At 35.5% G+C, this 22,222-nt stretch overlaps 1 protein-coding gene across 1 annotated transcript in view; it reads left to right on the plus strand.

The window, feature by feature from the left end:
• ATRX (ATRX chromatin remodeler) overlaps positions 1-15,932 on the plus strand; it is a 192,191-nt gene extending 176,259 nt beyond the window's left edge. Inside the window, exons 22-26 of the mRNA XM_087427779.1 lie at positions 9,366-9,515; positions 10,363-10,488; positions 11,249-11,344; positions 11,857-11,985; positions 13,021-15,932. Of these exons, the coding sequence (XP_087283905.1) occupies positions 9,366-9,515; positions 10,363-10,488; positions 11,249-11,344; positions 11,857-11,985; positions 13,021-13,299 (780 nt within the window). The 3' untranslated portion in view covers positions 13,300-15,932. The remainder of the gene's footprint in view (positions 1-9,365; positions 9,516-10,362; positions 10,489-11,248; positions 11,345-11,856; positions 11,986-13,020) is intronic.
• The last annotated feature ends 6,290 nt before the right edge of the window (positions 15,933-22,222 follow it).

Here is a 22,222-nt window from a genome sequence, read left to right on the forward strand (position 1 = left end):
GCAAAGCTGATCCCTGTCCTTCTTAATTATCTTTGATGCTGATCTTATTGATCTTCAGCCCTGAGTCAGTATAGCATAGTGGTTAAGAGCAGGAGCCTGTGGGCAAGACCACTTGCTTTTGAATTTTGACTTTAGTCAAGATAGTTTGACTTCTCTGTGCCTCAGTTTCTTGAGATGTAATTCTGAGAAATTTATGTCCATTGTTCTTCAAAAATCTCATCTTCTCCATTTTTATTTCCATCTCCTTCTGAAACTGTTGTTACTAAATGGCTGCTGTTCCGCTTTTAGCTTCCATATCTTTTAGCTTTTCTTTTGCATTTCTTATTTCTTTATCCTTTCCTGCCGTCTTCTGGAAGAGTGCCTCAGTCTGATCTTGTAACTCACTAAGTTATTCTTCAGCTGTACCTCTCCTGTCTATACTATCCATTGAGGTATTTATTTCAATGATTATTTTTTATCCCTGATATTTCATTTTGACACTTAGATAATTTTTGTTCGAATTTCATATTGGTAATATCTTTCCTTGTTTCCTTAAGTATACTTATCATGCTTATTTTGAATTACTGGTACATCTTTTTCAATAACTCTGCTTCAGATGGCATATGATGCCAGTTGTTTGTTGTCACCCCAGGGTTGTCGTGTGTTTGTGTGTGTATGTGTATGTGTCTATAAGTTCCTGGAATTCCTGTTTCCTTTTCCCTTCTGTACTTTCTGCAAGTTGATTGTGGGGGAGGGAGCCAGCAGCCCATGCTGATTCACCATCTTAGAAATCTTATCAGTAATATGGGGATAATAATAGTATGTACTTCATAGAGTTATTATGAAAATTAAATTAGATATTCCATGTGAAGTTCGTAGAACAGTGTTAACATGCAGTTATGTAATCAATTTAGCTTTTAAAAAAATCGGTAGTTGGGCCAGCCCCGTGGCTTGGCGGTTAAGTGCGCGCACTCCGCTGCTGGCGGCCCGGGTTCAGATCCCGGGCGCACACTGACGTGCCGCTTCTCCGGCTATGCTGAGGCCGCGTCCCACATACAGCAACTAGAACGATGTGCAGCTATGACATACAACTATCTACTGGGGCTTTGGGGGAAGAAAATAAATAAATAAATAATTAAAAAGAAATCTATAGAAAGGTGACTTGGATTCAGATCCCAGGTTTAGAAAACTGTTTTGATAGGCTAAAATATAGAGCTAACTAGGGGTAAAAAGGGTACTGACTCATCTTTTAGACGTTGAGCTGTCCCAGAATTCTGCCACATAGTCTAGTGTTGTCTGTCATTTTCCTTATCACAAAGAAAATATTTTTTTAAGTTTAATTTAAATTTTTTCCTATTGTGAAAATTTTCAAACCAGAAAAATATGATACTCATATACCCATCACCTAGATTTAGTAATTTTAATGTTTTGCCACATTTGCCTCCTCTGTTTTTCTGAAATACTTTAAATTATGATTATGATATTTCACTTGTAAATATTTCAGTATAAATCTCTAAAATATAAAGATGTTTCTTATATAACCACAATACCATAAAATTAATAACTTCTTAATTCCCTAACATCATTTAATACCACATCCATATTCATATTACCCCAGTTGTCTCAAAAATGTTTTTTATAGCTGTTTTGTTCAAATCAGGATCCACTTAAGGTACACACACTGCATTTAGTTGTTGTGTCTCTTCATTACGTTTCTTTTAATTTAGTGCAGTCACCTCCCCTCCCTTCATTCTGGATTTGTTTATTTCCTGATGGTGTGTTTGAACTTCTATCTCTTATATATTCTGTAAACTGGAAATTATATCCAAAGGCTTGATTGGATTCATGGCAGATATTTATGGCAAGATTGTTTTATAGATGATGTGTAAAAAGAGGTTAATATTTTTTTTAAAAAGGCAGTGTATGTGGAAAAAGGAGTAATACAAAGTGAGTGCTTGTGCTGTGTTCCTTTAAATATATTATCATTTAATCCTTACAATAACCCTATGAGTTACAGACGGTATTATCCCTTTGTAGTAAGGAAATTGGTTCTGAGAGATCACCCATCTATTAAGCAGCAAAGTTAGAATTCAAAAAAAGAAGGAAAAAAAGTCAAACAAGGCCCTTTATCTTTACATGAACATAAAAAATTTTACTCACAAATCACTTGCTCTCTGTGCCTGTCTCTGGTAAAATAAGAGCAGGAAATTGACTTAACCCTCACATAAATAAATTGCTCAGGCTTATCATGCTTTCATTTTAGGTAATGAGAGGTATCCTTTAAGCATTAACTAATTTTTTTTTTAACATATATACATTCTCAGGACAGGTAATAACTTATTGGTCCTTCTTTAACTATGATGGTCATATACCTAGGATTTTTTAGGACAATTCTGATATTAGATAACTTGTCTGATCAAACATCTCCTGAATTTTTCATTAGAAAAACTTGTTTAAGGTGTAAAACCCTCTCTCTGTATAGGAATACACTGATTGTTTTTTAAAGTGAGGGTCTGCTTTATACATTTAGAAAAGTTGTTGGAAGTAAGAAAAAGTGGTAAATAATACCAGTAGAGTTCTCCCCGTTAGCTGACCAAAAGAAGAAAGTATTTTGGTGGAGTGATTAAATTCTCTGAGATCTTACTGGTGAATGGATAGGATCAGGTCCGAGAATTGACCATTAGAATTAGCAATGCAGAGGTCATTGGTAAACCAGGCAGTGTGCTAAGGACTTCACGTGTAATGCAGTCATGTGCCAGGTAACAATGTCTCAGTCAGCGGCAGACTGCATATACGATGGTGGTCCCATAAGATTAGTACCACATAGCCTAGGTGTGTAGTAGGCCATACCGTCTAGTTTTGTGCAACTACACTCTATGATGTTCACACAACAATGAAATCGCCTAACGACACATTTCTCTGAAGGTGCCCCTGTTGTTAAGTGACACATGACTGTATTTAATCTCCACAGTAATCCTGTGAGGTAGATACTTATTAGGCCCATTTTACAGACCAGGAGACTGAGATTCAGAGAGAGAACTTCCTCAAGGACATAGGGCTAGTAAGTGTTAGAACTAGGATTTAAACCCAGTAAGACTCTGGATCTATACTGTTCAATACAGGAGCCACTAGCTACATGTGGCTATTTACATTTACATTTAAATTAACTAAAATTTTAGTTCCTGGGTCACACTAGTCACATTTCAGTTGCTCAGTAGCTACACAATTGCTAGTAGCTACTGTATTGTACAGTGCAGACACAGAACATTTCCATCATTGCCCAAAGTTCTGTTGGATAGCAGTACTCTAGAGCCTGTGATCTTAACCACTACACATAAAGCCTCCCAATTTACAGTTACATATATGTATGTATGTTTTTTTCATTTAAACTAAATCCTGCCATTTAACTTCCTCTGAAATTCAAAAGGCTGACACAGGTCTTCTTTTTGTCACATCATTTGATTCCAGCAAAATTATATTGGTGTTTATATCTCAAGCAGTCTGGTCATGAAATTGTCTGTTGTAGAAAGAACCTGGGAAGCAAGGCTATATGTCCTTTCATTTTTTTACATTTTCATTTAGGGGAATTCAGAAGGACATAACTAACATGTGATCAGTGATCCTGAATTAACATAGGTACTTGAGTGCCACAGTATCTGTGTATTAATATCCTAAAGCATGTTACTCAGTTGGTTAGGTTGGCTGATTCAAATGTCTTGTAACACTTCCAGGAGTAGGAGCAGTGGAAAATTGAAGCTGTGATACTTGTAGGGGAATTAAGTAGGTGAAAGCCTCACTTCTGTCTCTTCAATTACTCATGTTTTTATGACCAACCTTTTTACATCGAATTTATTACTTTGGGCCCTTAAAGGAATATAAATTGTGGGAGAGATTTGGTCAATATAAGAATCACTAGATGACCTTATTTATAGCATTTTTTTTACCATTTTATCTTTTACTTTTTAGTGTTTTCTTTCTTTAAGATGTAATTTGAACTGTTAAATGACAGCTTACGTTCCTATTTTGTATGTTTTTTATTTCCTTTTTATAGCAAACCTTGTAGTTGATTTAGAGGATGTAATAGTATTTATGAAATAAAGAGATAATGTGAATTCCAGGTTGTATAGCATGAGAATTGAATTCCAATTCAGGCTCTTCTTGGAAAGCTGCAATCTCTAGAAAGTCACTACAGTCATATAAAATCTAGAATGACACTCTTTACATCACAGTGAGTGGCATGTGTAATAATTGTAATAGATAACCAATTTTTAAAGCTTAAATACTAAATATAGTATCTAGTTCTTTACATTTTAAATTGAGTAGAAAACATTCTTATCAAAGGAGACTGACTTTCACCCTCTTCCAAAGTCAGTTTGGCAGGCCTGCCTTTTCTTTCCTTGAAAGTGACAAGTTCTGTAATTGTCACTATCTTATTCATACCTACAATTTGGGAATCTGGATATATTTATAAATGCTCTTTGGCAAAGGTTGTGTTCTTGACCTAAAAATCTGATATGAAGTGGTATGTGAACTTTATTCAGTAGCTCTCTAGTTACTTATCAAATACATTGCATTTTTTTCCAGTGTAGTTTAGGAAGAAACAGCCTTCAAATTTAAAAGTAGAAACTTTTTTGACCAGGAATATTAAGTTTCTTTACCAAGAATCTAGACTTACTTAAGTAATAAAAGGAATTTTTTTATTTTGAGTGGGTCCTGTGGCACTTAAGTATTCTAGTGACAATTTATCTTCAGATATTATAGAACTCAAATTCAAAGTGATGGCAAACAAAATATTTTGAAACATGGCAAACCGCTGCCTGCCCTCAGGCAAAGCCTTGATTGTTTTTTAAAAATTTTATTTTCAAGGTTGAATTTCAGAATTAATTAGATGGGAATTTTTGTCAGCTTGCCAAATAGTTTAAACTTCTAAATAAATTAACTTAAACTTTTAATTTATCATTAATTTTGTTTTATTAATTGAACTAGTCATTTTTAAAGCTTAAACTAATTTAGGTCGTTAGCTAGAATATAGACCATGCTTTTCCCAGCTTATAAGCTTTTTTACTTATTTAAGGAAAAATAAAGTTTAGACAAAGGAAAGTAAAGGTACACGTTTGGATATAATTTAAACCTCATTTTGATGACTGTTGGCCTAGTGATTATAGATTCTGTTCCAGTATTGTTTTCAATAATAGTGTAACTATAGCAACTAATATAAATGCATGTTTCAAGGGGAAAAAACAAAAACCTCTCCACTGATTGTGTTGTATATTGGGATGAAATTTTTTTTTATTAACTTGATGACTTGCTCTAGACTTTGCAAAGCTGTTTTTCCCAAAGAAATATTGAGGATCCTGTTACAAATACTTTTTTTTGCCCTCTTAATCTTATCATCTGTTTCTTGTATTGACGGTATGCTGCAATTAATTTGAAAGGGAAAGATATAGAAACAGTTTGTATCAGAAATCCTGTATCTTCTTTCTCTTATTTGTGTCTTACACAGCACTCTGGGGGAAAGGAAAATTTCTGCTTTCCTGCTTCTGAACTGTATAAATGAATCTTGTTTCTATACAAGTCAGTTAACTTACATGTAGTGTCTTTTCTTTGTTCAAATGAAGATTGTGGTAAACATACTTGTCTAAGTCCTTGAGTATTATCGGCATAATTATTGTATGAACAACTGGTTGAAATACATTAAAATTTATCCATTAACCTATTTCATTACAGATTTGGTAATAATTAAAAACTGGAAGTGGCCTAAATTTCTTAATAAACTCTTAAGTAAGAGGGTAGTTAAATAGATGATAAAGTGTATCTATATAATGTTAGCACCTTGTAGCCATTAAAAATGATGAAGGTATGTATTTGATGTAAAATGATGTCCATGGAAAGACATTAAGGCAGAAAAGTAGGTTTCAAAACTATGTATATTACAATCCCATTTGTATGTAAAAGTGTATGTGTGTAAGTGTAAATTTATAGAGGAATAGACAGCAAATGTTACCTGTAGTTATTTCTGGGTTTTATAATAGAATATTAGCATTGTTCCCATTAAAATTTTTTTTTAACTCTTTGAAAAGAAGGAAGTGTCATAGGCAGTAGAAGCAATATGAATGGTTTGTTAGTTTGATGTTAGGAGAGAGGTAATGTTTTAGGAAAAGGGTTCAAATTTTTTTATTGGAAAAAAAAAACAAAGTCACATGCACTTTTCCTCTGACTTGTTGGTATTTTAGTTGGCTGTAGGTCAAAAGGAAAGTTATTGCCTGGGCAGAAGCTGAACCTCTACCGTAATCTGACCCTAATTAGGCAATCATGTTTGACTTGATAGGATAGATCTTAAATCTGGAATTGGTGGGGAGAAGACATTAAAAGGTTTTAGAAATGGAGTTTTGTAAAATGAGTTATCTCCTGAAGATGAAAATGGTAAAATAGTTCATGTCAGGTTTTGGCTAAGCATGAACTGGCCTTTTACAAGTTTGTGTCTGAGAATCATGTTTGTTTCAGTTTTATATTTTCTTTTATTAAAAAATTAACATATTGGGGCCTGCCCGGTGGCGTAGTGGTTGAGTTCCGCGTGCTCCGCTTCGGCGACCCTGGGTTCACAGGTTCAGATCCTGGGCGTGGACCTACGCACTGCTCGTCAAGCCGTGTTGTGGTGGCATCCCACATATAGAATAGAGGAAGACTGGCATGAATGTTAGCTCAGGGACAATCTTCCTCACCAAAAAAAAAAAAAAATTTACATATGCTTGTTTAATAAAACTTATAAAAAGTATACAAGTGCTAAAAGTGAAAAAAAAGAACTACTTAGGTTTCTCCCTCCTCTGGAATCCTTCAGGGGATTATCTTTCTTATATAAGATCTTATATAGATCTGGGAAATGGAGGAACCATGCCTCAAGAAAACAGTCATTCTTTATAGTGTGATAGAATGATCACTGGATAGGAATCAGGAAATTTAGCTTCTAGTCCCAGCTAGTCCTTTGCTGTGTGATTGGAAAAAAGTTACTTTACCTCTCTGGACATCAGTTTCTACCAATTCCGAAATGATAAGTTTGGACTTTGAAATTATAGGATGCTAAGGACTGACTTGATAAAGCTCCCTGATATGTCAGACATTTTTTAAAGGGAATATGTGAGTGTGTTTGTGTGCGTGTCTGCATGCGCACACATATGCACATTGCATACATACGTTTCTGGAAAGGCTTTCTCTCTAACCATAAGAAAGTAATTAATGTATAAACCATGGTGTTTATAATTGAGAAATAAACACTACACTTAACTGACATAGTGTTTATTTCCAAAGAATTTGATGTTTCATTTATTCCTGCTATTCTCATATCACCCTGTTATGTATGTGAACAGAGAGTATTTCATCCATGTTTAACTTACAGTCATAGCTAGACTAAGTTATTATCCAGTGTTACAGAGAGTTAGTGGCACAGCTGAAAATAATTCAGTTCCTAGCACACAGTTCTCTTGGTCTTTCCTTTCGGTTGCTTTCTTACAGAAATGAAGTGATTTTTGACTATGGTTAAGAACATCACTTATTGCCAGACAGAAGTCAAATTAGGGATTATCCATAGACCATTTCTACCTTGTAATTTATTTGGTATTTTGTAGAACAGCTGACTTTTCTAATTGTATTTGGTGTGGTCACTTACTAAAAATATTAGTCAGTAGTATCTGCTTTTATTATATACCTCTCTTCAGTCATGCTTCAAGGGTGAGCATGGGAGACACACATCTAAGGAAGCATTATCTTTTAATAGAATTTAATTCAGACTGGCCTGTCTCCCTGCCTGCCTGGTCAGTAACTCTGAACTTTGGAGATACATCTGGTGACGATAAACCTGTTCTATATGGCATAGGAGAAGTCAGCTTTGATGGCAGATTTCTACACTGGTGTAGGAGAGAGATGTTTAGTTAACATTTCAAAAGAACTAAACCTGTTAGCATCTATGTATTCCACCATTAGACTTTCTTGAGCCCTCTCATTTGTATGGTCTTTTAATGTTTTCTGTTTTCAACAAAAGAAATAGCACATGCATGTCAAAATCTCAATTACAGCTGTATCTATTAAGAAAATCAGTTCCTTTTGTTTCATGAAATCATGAAGTAATTATGTCAAGTGTTTATTGGGTAGCAAGATAAAAAGTTGTTTACATGATACCAAATATCAGAATATTTGGAATTAGTCTCAGCATTTGCTTTTGCCTCATGATTTGAATTTTTCATGGTGAGTTATTTAACAGGCATTTGAGTTCCTACCATGTGTTAGACCCTATACTCGAGGTATAGTTGAAGATATAAAGACAAAATTCTTTTCAAGTCAGCTTTGTTTATGCTAAAACTAATGGAGGCCTTAAGCATTACTAGATGCAGATTAAATTTAAATTTAAGGTGCTATATACTTCCCTGTACCTTCCTTTGACAGTAATTATTTACGTTCCTTCACTAAATTCACACTCAATTTAAAAAGTGTGTTCTAAGGGAACTTGCTATTCGAATCTATGGAAAAACGTTTTGTAAAGTGAATTAATTTGCCTTTTATATGTCCATGCTTTCATCTGTAATTTCTTAATAAACAACTTGTGAATGTTTTAATTTTTTATTAGCAAGTAACATATCTGTGGTTCACTTTAATCCCCTCCCCCCAATCTCTCTTTGTGTCTCTCTCTCATAATAATAATTACACAGAGCAGGAGTTTGGTGTTCTTACTGAGTATATAAATTTTAACCCTTTAATTTTTTTAACCTTAAAAGACTGACTTAAGACACTACGACTTGATAAAAAAGACACTATGATGATAAATTGATAAACAATGTATATCAGTTTAAATTTGACCCATGGGTCCTTCCAGTATAGTTTATATTTGACCTTCCTACAGTTGAAATATAAGGACTGTATGTTCTACTTAAACTGTCCTGTAGCTGTTTAAGATTAATTTAGATTTGGGTTTTGTTAGTATGGTGGTTGGTAGCTTAAGTAATTGTTAAAGTTGTTAAATATGTATAAACAGGAGTAGCCATGATTTTTAGCACAAGCATCCAGTGTAATCTCTGATTTAAGCAGATGTTAGCATTTATTATCAACTCAGAACAAAGCACAGAACAAAATGTGGATAAAAAAACCTTGAAAGCTGAAAAGTAGTCATTAAAAAAATTGAACCCCTAAAACATGCTATAAAACGTGACATTCTTATTCTTACATAAAAGGCTGGTGTTGAATGTATTGCAATTGTTTTCTAGGTAATTTATCATATATATTAGAAATATGTTTGCAGCTAGTTTCTAGTTTCTAGTCTAATAGTAGACCAAAGAACTATGGAGATATGATCCAGAGGGAGAAAATAATTCTCTATTATTTTAACCCTCTCTAAACAGGATACCATACTTGCAGAACTTCTTCAAATACATAAAGAACACATTGTAGGATATCATGAACATGATTCTCTTTTGGACCACAAAGAAGAAGAAGAGTTGACTGAAGAAGAAAGAAAAGCAGCTTGGGCTGAATATGAAGCAGAGAAGAAGGTAGTTCATTTGAAATACTTGTTGGTTTTTGTTTTTATGTTAGTCGTTTGAAAGAGCAGTGAGGAAGAAAAGGGTCACATTTGGAACAGGTAATAATATAGTGAGTCTTCAGGAACAGTCCCCAGATATGAGAGTCTGTTTATGGGCTTTGGCTACCTTTGGTGGTAGAGTGGGAGGAGAGAAGAAAATATTTTCCGCTTAAAGAGTAGTAATCCCATTTCTGCTTAGCACTTGCTGAATTGGGAGATTAGTGGGAAGCTATATATTTAGCATCACTTAACTCCCATCAACACCCTCACTGTAGTAACAGACATACAGGAGCTCAGAGTTTGGAGGTGGGAGTAAATGTTGCTTTAGCATGTGTACCATGAAATCTAAATTTTGACTGAATATCAGAACACAAAAATATTCCATTATTGGAATTAATGTCAATCTCCAGCAGCAACTTTATTTAAAATAGTTTCATATCTGTTTTAAACACCTACCCACTTGAGCAAAAATGTGCCTGAGCATGGGAAACCTTATCCTAATACCTGAATCCTTTTTAAACTCCTAACTCATTGTACCAAACTTCTTTAAAGTTAATGTGATGTTAGGAGTCTCATCAGAATTCTCTGAGTTGCCCTATTCTGTGGGAATTATCAGAAAAAGAGTACACCTTTAGGGGTTAAAGCTTTCCATGTAATAAGATCTTGGTTTCGGGTGAAAAGGGTGTTTTGTTTGTGTGTGGACGAGTGTTAATAATTTCCTATATCTGAGAATGTGGATTCTTTTCTAAACCAGTAGGTGATGTAGAATTTCAAGTTTTAAATCACACTGTAGAAAGTGCATAATTTTTTGTTTTTAGGGACTGACCATGCGTTTCAACATACCAACTGGGACCAATTTACCCCCCGTCAGTTTCAACTCGCAAACTCCTTATATTCCTTTCAATTTGGGAGCCCTGTCAGCAATGAGTAATCAACAGCTGGAGGTAAGTTGTGAAGTACAAAAGTAGTTTAACTTGAATTAAAGGCAATTTCAAGTGCCCTGTTGTTGAGGGTTCTCTACGCAGGAATATCACATTCTCCAAAAGATTACCTCTGAATAGACCAAGAAATTTTTCTTTTATTTGTTGACCTTTTTGAACCAGCATAGTACAGTAAAATGTGGTTTGTTCAGAGCACAAAGGAATCAGGCCTTGAATTAATGTAGTTTGAATTACTTTAATTAAGGAACAAAAGGGCAGCTGACTGGCTAGGGAAATAGCACTTTCTTCAGTTATAAAATGTTTTGAATAAACAAATTACTTGCTTAATATTTGAAAGTAGGATAAATACATTGAGTTACATTCTAATGTCATGTAGATGCAGCACTAAGTATATGATAATGCCCAGTATTATGAAATGAGTGATTTAAAACTAGAATCAATTATTAATTAAATAAGAAAGATTAGGTTTTATTATACCAATAATTTAATAACTTAATTGAATCTGTGGTTTCCTTTTAAAGATTTTCTTATGAAGTCATTTAAATTATTAAATTATTGGTGTAATAAAACCCAAACTTTTATCTTCCTAACAAGACCCTCACTGATGAGTTTTACTCCACTTGATTCATATTGAACTTTGCTGTTCTTTTCAGTTATTTAAAGAGTTTTAAAACCAAGTGCTATAAATTGGCAAGAAGGATCCTTATACTTTAAAACTGTGCTTTTGTATGCCCTATATAACTTATTTCCTGCATTCTTCTAGGACCTCATTAATCAAGGAAGAGAAAAAGTTGTGGAAGCAACAAACAGTGTGACAGCAGTGAGGATTCAGCCGCTTGAAGATATAATTTCAGCTGTAGTAAGTTGTCAATTATCTTATTCCAACTTGCAATTTGTGTTCTTCCCCCAACCACTTGTTTTAATTTTTAATTGTTGTTTGCTTCACTACTTCTGTGGGGAAAAGAGCATAATTCTTATAACTTGATTTACAATAGTAAAATACCAGTAAACTGGATAATAGTGCCAAGCTATAATACAGCAATTTTAGCTAGATGTTGGCACAAAAGAGAAATGGGTAAAATCTAAGAATTGAGAAGTCAATCAATCATAGAAATGTATGCGTTGTTTATATAAACATATTTTAATTACCAGTTGCACAAATTAAATCCGAATAGTTTCATTCCAGAGATAGCCAGCCCTTGTACAACAGAGGACAACTTACTAGTCTGCTTTTACGTCACTGTTTTCTTTAGAAAAGAATAAAGGAAAAAGAAAAAAAAAACTTTAAAAATCCTGAGTATCTTTAAGTACCTTAATTATTTTTCCTCAATTTTACTGCAATAAGAAATAAATAGAAACTTTTTCTTTTAGTGGAAGGAAAACATGAATCTCTCAGAGGCCCAAGTACAGGCATTAGCATTAAGTAGACAAGCCAGCCAGGAGCTTGATGTTAAGCGAAGAGAAGCAATCTACAATGATGTATTGACAAAACAACAGATGGTAAGAATTCTGACTATCATGACTAGGTTATGTTTAATTTTCTTGAATTTATAATAATGGGTTTGTGTGATGTTTATGACAATAACCATCCCTCATGTGGACGGATGGATGGTCGTTGGTTATTCTCGGAAGGAATTTTGTCAAAAAACCTGTTAATGTTAAGTAAAGGTAATATCTTGTATCATAAAGGAGCAACAGCTTCCCAAATGGGTCTCCTTGAAGTTTAAATGTGATCTCTTCCATATAATTTTACTTTTTGTATATTCTGGACATCTTAGAAGGAACTTTTGCCAGACTTTTTACCACATTTACTATTTTTAAACAACTTCCCAAAATAAGTATACTTTTTAGTATATTTAATTTGAGAGTAAGAAGTGGACCTATAGATGATATATGATACAGGTTTCTACTAAATTATGTAATTCTTTAAAAGGCTAGCATATTCCAAGATCCTTGATCATCTTTCTCAGCACAGTTGTTTGCCAGCCACCTGCCTTGCACTGGGAAATTCCAACTCTTGACACCAGGGAATCAATTTCTGTGGCATGAATTTTACTTAGAAAGCACTGTACAATTATATGGTTTTAAATTATGTTAGGAAATATGAGACATTCCAGGTAGGAATTATTCCCACTGCAAGTGCTTTTTCCCTTTGGTGTTTCTCACTAAAAATGTTTGTCTGTCATCATGTGAAATATTAAAAACAATGACAAAGAATGGAGACTTGACAAAAAGTGCTGTAACTAATACTTGAAACTAATCACAGTGCAGGTCAGGTTACTATGGCAACTAACCTAAATGCTGCTTGCAATACAATAGTCAAGTCATTAAGAGAATTTAGCCCTAAATGGTGTTACTAACTGGTTTCTACAGTAATGGTCCTGTGAATGCCACCAAATTAGTAATGGTGATAACAATAATGTGTTTTCCTTTTGTTATGGTACCCCCTTAACAAATTGATTTTAACTCAAAACTTGATACTTGCCTCTTTGAGACGGGTCATGCACTTGTAACAGCTCCCTTTTCTCTCTTTAGTTAATCAGCTGTGTTCAGCGAATACTTATGAACCGAAGGCTCCAGCAGCAGTACAATCAGCAGCAACAGCAGCAAATGACTTATCAACAAGCAACACTGGGTCACCTCATGATGCCAAAGCCTCCAAATTTAATCATGAATCCTTCTAACTACCAGCAGATTGATATGAGAGGAATGTATCAGTCGGTGGCTGGTGGTATGCAGCCACCACCATTACAGCGTGCACCACCCCCAATGAGAAGCAAAAATCCAGGACCTTCCCAAGGGAAATCAATGTGATTTTGCACTAAAAGCTTAAAGGATTGTTAAAATCATAGAAAGATCTTTTATTTTTTTAGGAATCAATGACTTAACAGAACTCAACTGTATAAATAGTTTGGTCCCCTTAAATGCCAATCTTCCATATTAGTTTTAAATTTTTTTTAAATAGGGCATACTATTTCTTCCTGACAATTGTCAGTGATGTTGCCTAGAATCTTCTTACACACATTGAGTACAGAAGATATTTCAAATTGTTTTCAGTGAAAACAAATCCTTCCATAACAGTAACAACTCCACAGATTTCCTCTCTAAATTTTTATGCCTGCTTTTAGCGACCATAAAATTGTCATAAAATTAATGAATTTAGGGAAGAATACAGATTTATATATTTGTTCTTTACATATAAAAACACACAGCTGAGTTCTTAGAGTTGATTCCTCAAGTTATGAAATACTTTTGTACTTAATCCATTTCTTGATTAAAGTAATTGAAATGGTTTTAATGTTCTTTTGACTGAAGTCTGAAATTGGGCTTTTGCTATATCATCTCTGTGACTGAAAGTTAGAAACTAAGGGTTATCTTTGACACAGAATTGTGTGCAATATTCTTAAATACTACTGCTCTAAAACTTGGAGGAGTCTTGCCGTTATCTTAGCATTGTATAAACAGCCTTAAATACAGCCTAAGAAGAGAATTCCTTTTTCTTCTTTAGTCTTTCTGCCATTTTTTATTTTCAGTTATATGTGCTGAAATAATTACTGGTAAAATTTCAGGGTTCTGGATTATCTTCCACACATAAATTTTCTCTCTCCTGGCACTAATATAAAGCACATCTCTTAACTGCTTGGTGCCAGTGCTAGTGCTTCATCCTGTTGCTGGCAGTGGGATGTGGACTAACAAAATCAAGTTCTAGCATTTTAGGAGGTTAAGGATGACGTTGTGGTTGTTAGGTTCATACCCTGTTTTATAAACATCAAAATGGCAGAACCATTGCTGACTTTAAGTTCACATGAGGAATGTGCTTTAACAATTCCCAGTACTGTCAGTATTGTGAAATAATTCCTCTTAAAGATAAGGATCACTGGCTTCTATGCTATTCCGCTTTTCTCTCATCATCATGTTCTTTTCCCGCATCATCATGTTCTTTTCCCCTAGCTTACCTACATATTCTTAAATAAATTATGTTTCGATTTCTTTTTTAGTTTAGATCTGTGAGGGAATTTTCTGATCAAAGTTAATTCATCTAATACCCTTTTATGAAGTTTTACTAGAAAATCATTGTATTGTTTTTCTTAATCCATGCCTGTAAAAATTACCTTCAAGTTTATTTGTGTACAATTTGGTTGCTTGAGTTTCTTAAAGAAAAAGATTGTTAGACTGTGGGAGTCAACTCAACACGGCAAAACCATTTTTGAGATGATGATGTAACAGGTAGTGGAAACAGCTAAGGAATTCCAGAAAAAAGAAAGCTGGGTGGAGGGTTTACTCTAGGTATCACTGGATTAGAATAAGTTTACCATTAGCTAAAACTGTTTTGAGTTGTTTGGATGATTAAGAGATTTCCATTTTTAGCTTGAAAGAACTAGTGGTAAAACATCCCAGAGCACTAGGTTTGTGACATAGAGTTTGTGAGGTTTGGTGGATTCACCCCTACCTTCCCATGGTGAGTTATCACTAACAAATTCCATATATTTGGATATTATGCCAGCCATATAATCAAATTTATTTAATGGGGGGCGGCGGGAAGGTGTGTGTTTACTTTAGAAGAAATGAAAAAGACAAGATTTATGAAATAAATATTTGAAGGCAGTACTCTGGCCAACTGTTATCAGTTGGTATTTCTGCAAGTCCAGAATATTTTAAACCTGATTTACTAGACCTGGGAACTTTCAACACGGTCTAATTACTTGCTCAAAGACATAGATGTGAAAATTTTAGGCAACCTTCTAAACCTTTTTCACCATGGATGACAATATGACTTAAAGAATAATACATAGAAGGATTAATTGGAGTTTGAAATAAAACTTTGGACCACTTTGCATACACTCTTCTCACTTGACATTTTAGCTACATAATATGTACTTTGAGTATAACATCAAGCTTTAACAAATATTTAAAGGCAAAAATCACATCAATAAGATACTAAAATGCTCATTTTTATATTTGTTTTAGATGTTTTAAATAGTTGCAATGGCTTAAAAAATGACGATTTAAAATGTTGCTTGTAATACAGTTTTGCCTGCTAAATTCTCCACATTTTGTAACCTGTTTTATTTCTTTGGGTGTAAAGCGTTTTTGCTTAGTATTGTGATATTGTATATGTTTTGTCCCAGTTGTATAGTAATGTTTCAGTCCATCATCCAGCTTTGGCTGCTGAAATCATACAGCTGTGAAGACTTGCCTTTGTTTCTGTTAGACTGCTTTTCAGTTCCGTATTGAGTATCTTAAGTACTGTAGAAAAGATGTCACTTCTTCCTTTAAGGCTGTTTTGTAATATATATAAGGACTGGAATTGTGTTTTTAAAGAAAAGCATTCAAGTATGACAATAATACTATCTGTGTTTTCATCAAAGTGCTGTTTAGTAGTTGAAACTTAAACTATTTAATGTCATTTAATAAAGTGACCAAAATGTGTTGTGCTCTTTATTGCATTTTCACAACTTTGAAAATCTGTGCACATATTGTTTCATAGAAAATGTATAGCTTTTGATGTCCTATTTAATGGTGGTTCTTTTGCACATTTAGTTATTTAATATTGGGAGGTCAAGAAGTTTGGTTTTTGAATCTGTTATATACTAAATTCTGTAAAAGGAGATCTCTAACCTCAAAAATAATTTATGTACCAGGAAGCCTATGTGTGTTTGTGTTAGTTTTGGTTATCTGTGTGTAATCTAGCACCATTTCCTGCTTCCCAACAGCTGCATCACTCATATAAGTCAAGCAGGTCTGCCAATCCACACGTGATACAAAAGCTGCTTACCATCCTGAAGCCAGAGCAGGTTGATGGAACCCTCATTACCTGGCCTCCAAAGAAGCTGAATATTTTGTAGTCTTCTCTTAGCTAGGTGCATTCTCTCTCTAGTATCATAAAATCAGATGTATATTTCTGTGCCCCAGACAAAACTTTAAAAGAAATTACTTACCTTTCCCAATAACCATTGTTTCCTTTGAGGGTGGCGTGTTGTGAGGCTATAGATACTTACTATAACAGTAAAATAGGTCATTCTTTTACATGCTTATTTCACTAAAAATTATGTTCAGGTTATTACCCACCTTAATTCACTAGACTTAGTCTCAAGTGACTTTTGGCTATCTCCAGATCTACCCTTAGAGATGAAAATTCGTCCACCACTGATTTTTTTTCTAAAGTCTGTAATCTGTGCTAATCCCAAAGGAGTGACCAAGTTTCAGAAATGCTTTTTGTCTGTGCAACATTTTATATATGCTGTTATATGGAGGTGAATAAAAATTAAAAATCCAAAATATATACTGTTTCTAAGCTCAATATCTGCCAGGTAACCAAATTCTGCCCACATTACTCATGTTGGATCTAATAATGGAATGGCACCTCCCATCCCTGCCTAAGAGTTTTACTCTCCAGAGTATGTGCTGCCATCAAATTCCTTTACAATATATACTGCCATCCTCTCTTTGGGATAACCTTCCTGATACCATTGTGCCTACTTGGATAACTAAGGAAATCACTCTCCCCTCACTAGAGGGATTTGTCTCTCTGATAATAACCACTACACATCTTCACCAAGGAAGACAGCATATAAATTGAGGCCTTTATTAAAGATAATAAAAATAAAGCTTTAATTGAAGGAATGAAAGGGTGAGACAAATTATAAAATACTGCAGGCCCTCTTTAATACTCAGAACTACCACATATTCCAAGCAGTCTCTACCCCGCAGCGCTTCTCCACATTCTGCTCGTGACCACTCTGCCCTCACTTCTCCTCCCTGATAGAAACATGGAGGGGGAGCTTGACTCCAATCCCCTTTAGCTAATTGTATCAGATGACTACTGAGAGACTTCTACCTGTTAAATAGACTCGGTACCCTCCCTGTAGTCATATCAAATAACGTGTTGATTTTCAAGAAAGGTGAAGAGAGAGGACTTACCAGATGCAAGGATGGGGTTTGTTGTAGGTATATGAGGAGAAAGCATAGTATTGAAAGAAAAGGAACAAAGGTAGAGAAGGGTCGGGAAAGAGACAGACTAGATTGGAGTGGATTGATGGAGGGCCTTGAAATCTTGAATGAGTAATTCAATACGGGGGATAACAAGGGTTTGTGAGGCAGCTGATGTGTTCAACGTAGCAGGTAAAGATGGTGATTTGAATGGTTTAGAATGCAATGTGAAGAAAGATTGGAGACAGGAAGATAGATAATGAGTTCAGGCATTTGGTGACCAGACTACAATTTTAAGGACAAAAGGAAAAAAAATAGATGTTGTATAGGATAGTGAACTTTTTAAGTTGTAAGAAAAACCTTTCTATTTCCTTTTACCCTTCCTCAAGGAGCCCACTTTGTTCAGGATTTCTGATTTTACACACCAAATTTCACTTAACTCTTGTTGATTACTCTCAAACTTAGTAATCGATTAGTGACGTTCCTGTTTTTTCCTCAATTTTTCGTTACTCCTAATTATACCCTTAAACATTTACGGAAAGTGAGTTTGGTCCATTTAATTAAGTTGGGTGTAATTCTGTTTGTTTCCTCAAGCTAATTCTTCAAAGGGCTAAATCCATTGCTGTTACTTTTCCTTGAGACCCATCCATTCCAAGTGCTAGTATCTCTGTTGGTAATGTTATATTTATAAGCTTCCCTTGGTATTTTCAAAGTGTCTTGTGGTTATTATGTGTTAACCTGCATACAGCATATATATCTATGAGAAAAGTGAGGAGAATAATTACATTCTCCTCATGACACTTAAGCTAAAAGTGAGACCAAAATCAAATCCGTTGCACTGAGGAGGTAGAAAACATTCTAGTTACTTAAATTATCTAGGTCTTTCATGTCTTATTTGGAAAATGGGACTATAATAATACTTTGCTTTCTTGAAGGCAGGAGACTGGACCAGGTGATTTCCTGAGGTCCCTTTCAGCTCCAAGAGTTAGGGTTTAACTGTGAGCAAAGCACAGTTTGAAGCCAAAAGGCAATGTGTTTGTCTAAGGTTACAGGGTAAGTTTGTGAACAGAATTAGAAATCCCCTTTGGCTAACCCTGTCCCCCTTTAAGCTCTACCTTTTCTTTTCCTCTTTAGAAAAATGAGAGGTCTGACAGGTATTTTAATGACAAAGCAGATAAGTCAAGTTGTAATTGGCTCTAATTACCACTTCCACAAGCTGTAACCTCCTTTATCTTTTGCCCAGAGGCACTCCCAGAGCTGTGTTTCTTACTGCCTCTGGAACTCTGCAGAAAATGAAAAAACATGTTTAAGGACCTGATTCTTATATTTTGGTTGTCTGATTGGGTTATATACGTGACAAAACGTCAAGGTAAATATAAATCAGCTTTTGTAAAGTTGGCTTTTAAGCAAATAATTGGTAACTTCCCATTCTATTGTTCATAACTGTACAGCCCAGATTAGGCCAATATTTAAATTGCCTGGTCTGGATGAAGTTTATAGTGTGTAGCAGGCAATATTTGTTTATATTGATTCTTATGTAACAACACATGGCATACTTTTTGAGATATAGAGTCAAATTTTGTGACCAAAAGTAATAGAAGAGTGAAATAGTAATCATTTTTTTTTCTGTAGCTGCTTGTCTCCACATGCTAGTAGCAAAGCAAGTAGAAGCCTGTGTCTAGCCTGCTGAATACATTTCAATGAAAACAAAACCAAACTTAAGAAAAAAGAAATGTGGTTAATATAACCATCTGAGGTCTTATTCATTCCCAGTTCTTGGTAGGTTTTCAACAATAGGGCACAGAGGTTGGCTTCAAAGGCTTTAGTGATGCAGGCTTGCTTGGACCCTATCCTTAGCAAAGTATACCTTTTATTCTATTAGCAAGTTTTCCCACCCTCTCTTCCCACATCTTGCACAGTCTACTGGATGTGCTAAGCTCAAATGAATTGCCTGCCTGCAATATTTTTCCCCTTCTCCAAACTATCTGTCCCTACCCCCCCACTCACCCCTTTATACTCTAATATCTCAGGGCATGCGCGGGGGTGGGGGCGGGGGTGGGGGTGCGTGCTTATAGAGTCATAGGATGCTAGAGATGGTAGGAGTCTTAGAGACCCTGTAGCCCAGCTCTCTCCCTTTACAATCAGGAAAACAAAGGCCCAGAGAGAAGAGACGCCCAAGACGCTAGCTTTTATTCCAATTCAGTTTTTCAATATGCCAGACCACATTAAGCAAATTTTCAGAAAAACTGATACCGAACTAAGCCTTAAAACGAGAACTGTTTGTGATAAGTAGAGGAGTATGTAAACCAAAATGAAAGGGAAACAAATTCCTGTGTGACAACTGTAAAATGGGAAGACCCCTGACATATCCCCTAAGCCTTTAATTTGGTATCCACGGCATTGGCTTCAGAATTTTGTTTCAGAGAGAGATTTAATTTGTTTAAAAGCTTCTTTCACCACACTCAGCACAGTTTAGACCAATAAGATGTAGAAGCACTGTTCCACTTTCTGGATCTCAATGTCCAGTGCCAAGGATGGAATCATTCAGCCTTCCTCAGACGAGGCAGGTTGATGTACCAAGTACTTCAAAATCCTCTATTTCAAATGAGAAATGCTTCTGTATTCACAAGGAAACAAACTAGAAAGTTCTGTGTTAGTGTAGTGATCTCTGTCAGGATAGGGGCAACTATTCTTGAGTTGTAGAGATGTGCTACAGGGACCATGAAAAGTTTATATATTTCCAAACAACTAAAAGCCAGCAAAATAATTTTAATATGCTAGAATTTTAGGGCCTGGTTCTATGTGTATAAACTTAAACAAGTTATTTCACCTCTCTGAATCCTCTTTCACAGAGCAATAAATATTTATTGAATGCCTATTATTTGTCATGCACTATAAGTAGTCACTTTCATAATTCCTGTTTTACAGATGAGGAAATAGTTTTAAAATAATTAAATTATTCACCCAGTGTCATATGACTAACTGAAAGAGGCGGGATTCAAGAGCGTGTATCTGATTCTATGTTTTTGCCGTTGAACAAGCTTGCAACTCTTCCTAGAACCATGATTTAATCCCAGCCTTTTGCAAACTATTCAGGGTACTTTATCATTTTGCTCTTTTGCATATCAGCTCTTACTTGTCTGCTTTTACTTTAAACTAGGCCTTAAAGAAACAGAATACTCTCCCTTGTTGTTTTCAAAGCACTTCCTTCTGTCCCTCTTCAGTGGTGCCTAGAGGGTTTGGTTTTCTCTTTTCATTTATTTCCTTTTGTAATCCAAACAAGTGTCTGAAAAATCGAGGGTGAATACTTTATGTTTAAAGATATCAGAACTGGGGCCGGCTCCGTGGTTTAGCGGTTAATTGCGCGTGCTCCGCTGCTGGCGACCCGGGTTTGGATCCCGGCGTGCACCGACGCACCGCTTCTCCAGCCATGCTGAGGCCGCGTCCCACATACAGCAACTAGAAGGATGTGCAGCTATGACATACAACTGTGTACTGGGGCTTTGGGGGAAAAAAAGTAAATAAATGAATAAAATTATAAAAAAAAAATAAAAAAATAAAGATATCAGAACTAATTTTTAATGCAGTGGCTCCCTCACAAGTTCAATTAGGCACCAGTTGAGAATCCTAAAGGTAGAAATATTCTGAGCTAAATTTATTTTTCATTTTTCCACCTGATAAAGTCTAGGCACCATTTGTGCAAGGCCTTAAAAGATAGCTATAATATGGACATGTAGAGACTGAAGAGGAGGGCATCTCAGAGGAAAAAGCAAACACAAACACATGTAGGCAGAAAAGAACAGAACTCAGAATAGGATAGTTCTAAGAAATGCCATGGTTCTGTACTTGTGCACAGGTCACAGTCCCATTTAAGCCAATAGCTTCCGTAATGCACAATTTGTAATTAAATGGTGTGGTAGACAGAATAATGGTCCCCCAAAAAGGTCCACGTCCTAATCCCCAGCACCTGTGACTATGTTAGGTTACAGGGCAAAGGAGAATTAAGATTGCTAATCAGCTGGCCTTGAGATGGGGAGAGTCGCCTGGATTATCCAGGTGGGCCCAATGTAATCACAAGGGTCCTTAAAAGTGGAAGAGGGAGGCAGAGAGAGAGCACAGGCAGATGTGACTAGGAATGAAAGACTCAGAGAGATGCAGCGCTGCTGGCTTTGAAGATGGAGGAAGAGGGTCATAAGGCAAGGAATGTGGGGGCCTCTAGAAGCTGGAAAGGGTAAGGAAAAGAATTCTCACCTAGAACCTCCAAAAAGGAACACAGCTCTGCTGACACCTTGATTTTAGCCCAGTGAAAGCCATGTCAGACTTCTGTCCTACCTACAGAACTATAAGATAATAAATGGGTGGTGTTGTAAGCCACTAAATTAGTGGTAATTTGTTAAAGCAGCAATAGGAAACTAATACAAATGGTTATTTGTGTGATTACTTGATTAATGTCTTGCTCCCCTGCTAGATATGTGAACTCCTTAGGGGCAGGGACCCTGTCTATTTTGCTCACTTTAATATCCCTCAGTACCTGACGCAGAAAAAATTTGAGATAAATGTTTGATGAATTTATGCGTGAATGTTTTGGTGGTCATATCTTACCTGAGAACATTATGGCAATGTCAATACCATCCAAGTCTCTTTCTGTGTCCCTAAATGTATATGTATGTTTCTCTTTTCCTTTGGGTCTCTTTGTCTTGCTCCTTCCCCTTTATTCTCTCTTTTCTCTTCCTTACTTCTGTCCCTATTTCTTAATTGGCCATAACAAAGGACTGAAGTACACCTTGTAATTCTCTATTATGTTTAT

This window comes from Ceratotherium simum, chromosome X (assembly GCF_057802395.1).
Source record: "Ceratotherium simum simum isolate JZ-2026a chromosome X, ASM5780239v1, whole genome shotgun sequence".
Classification (NCBI taxonomy): domain Eukaryota; kingdom Metazoa; phylum Chordata; class Mammalia; order Perissodactyla; family Rhinocerotidae; genus Ceratotherium; species Ceratotherium simum.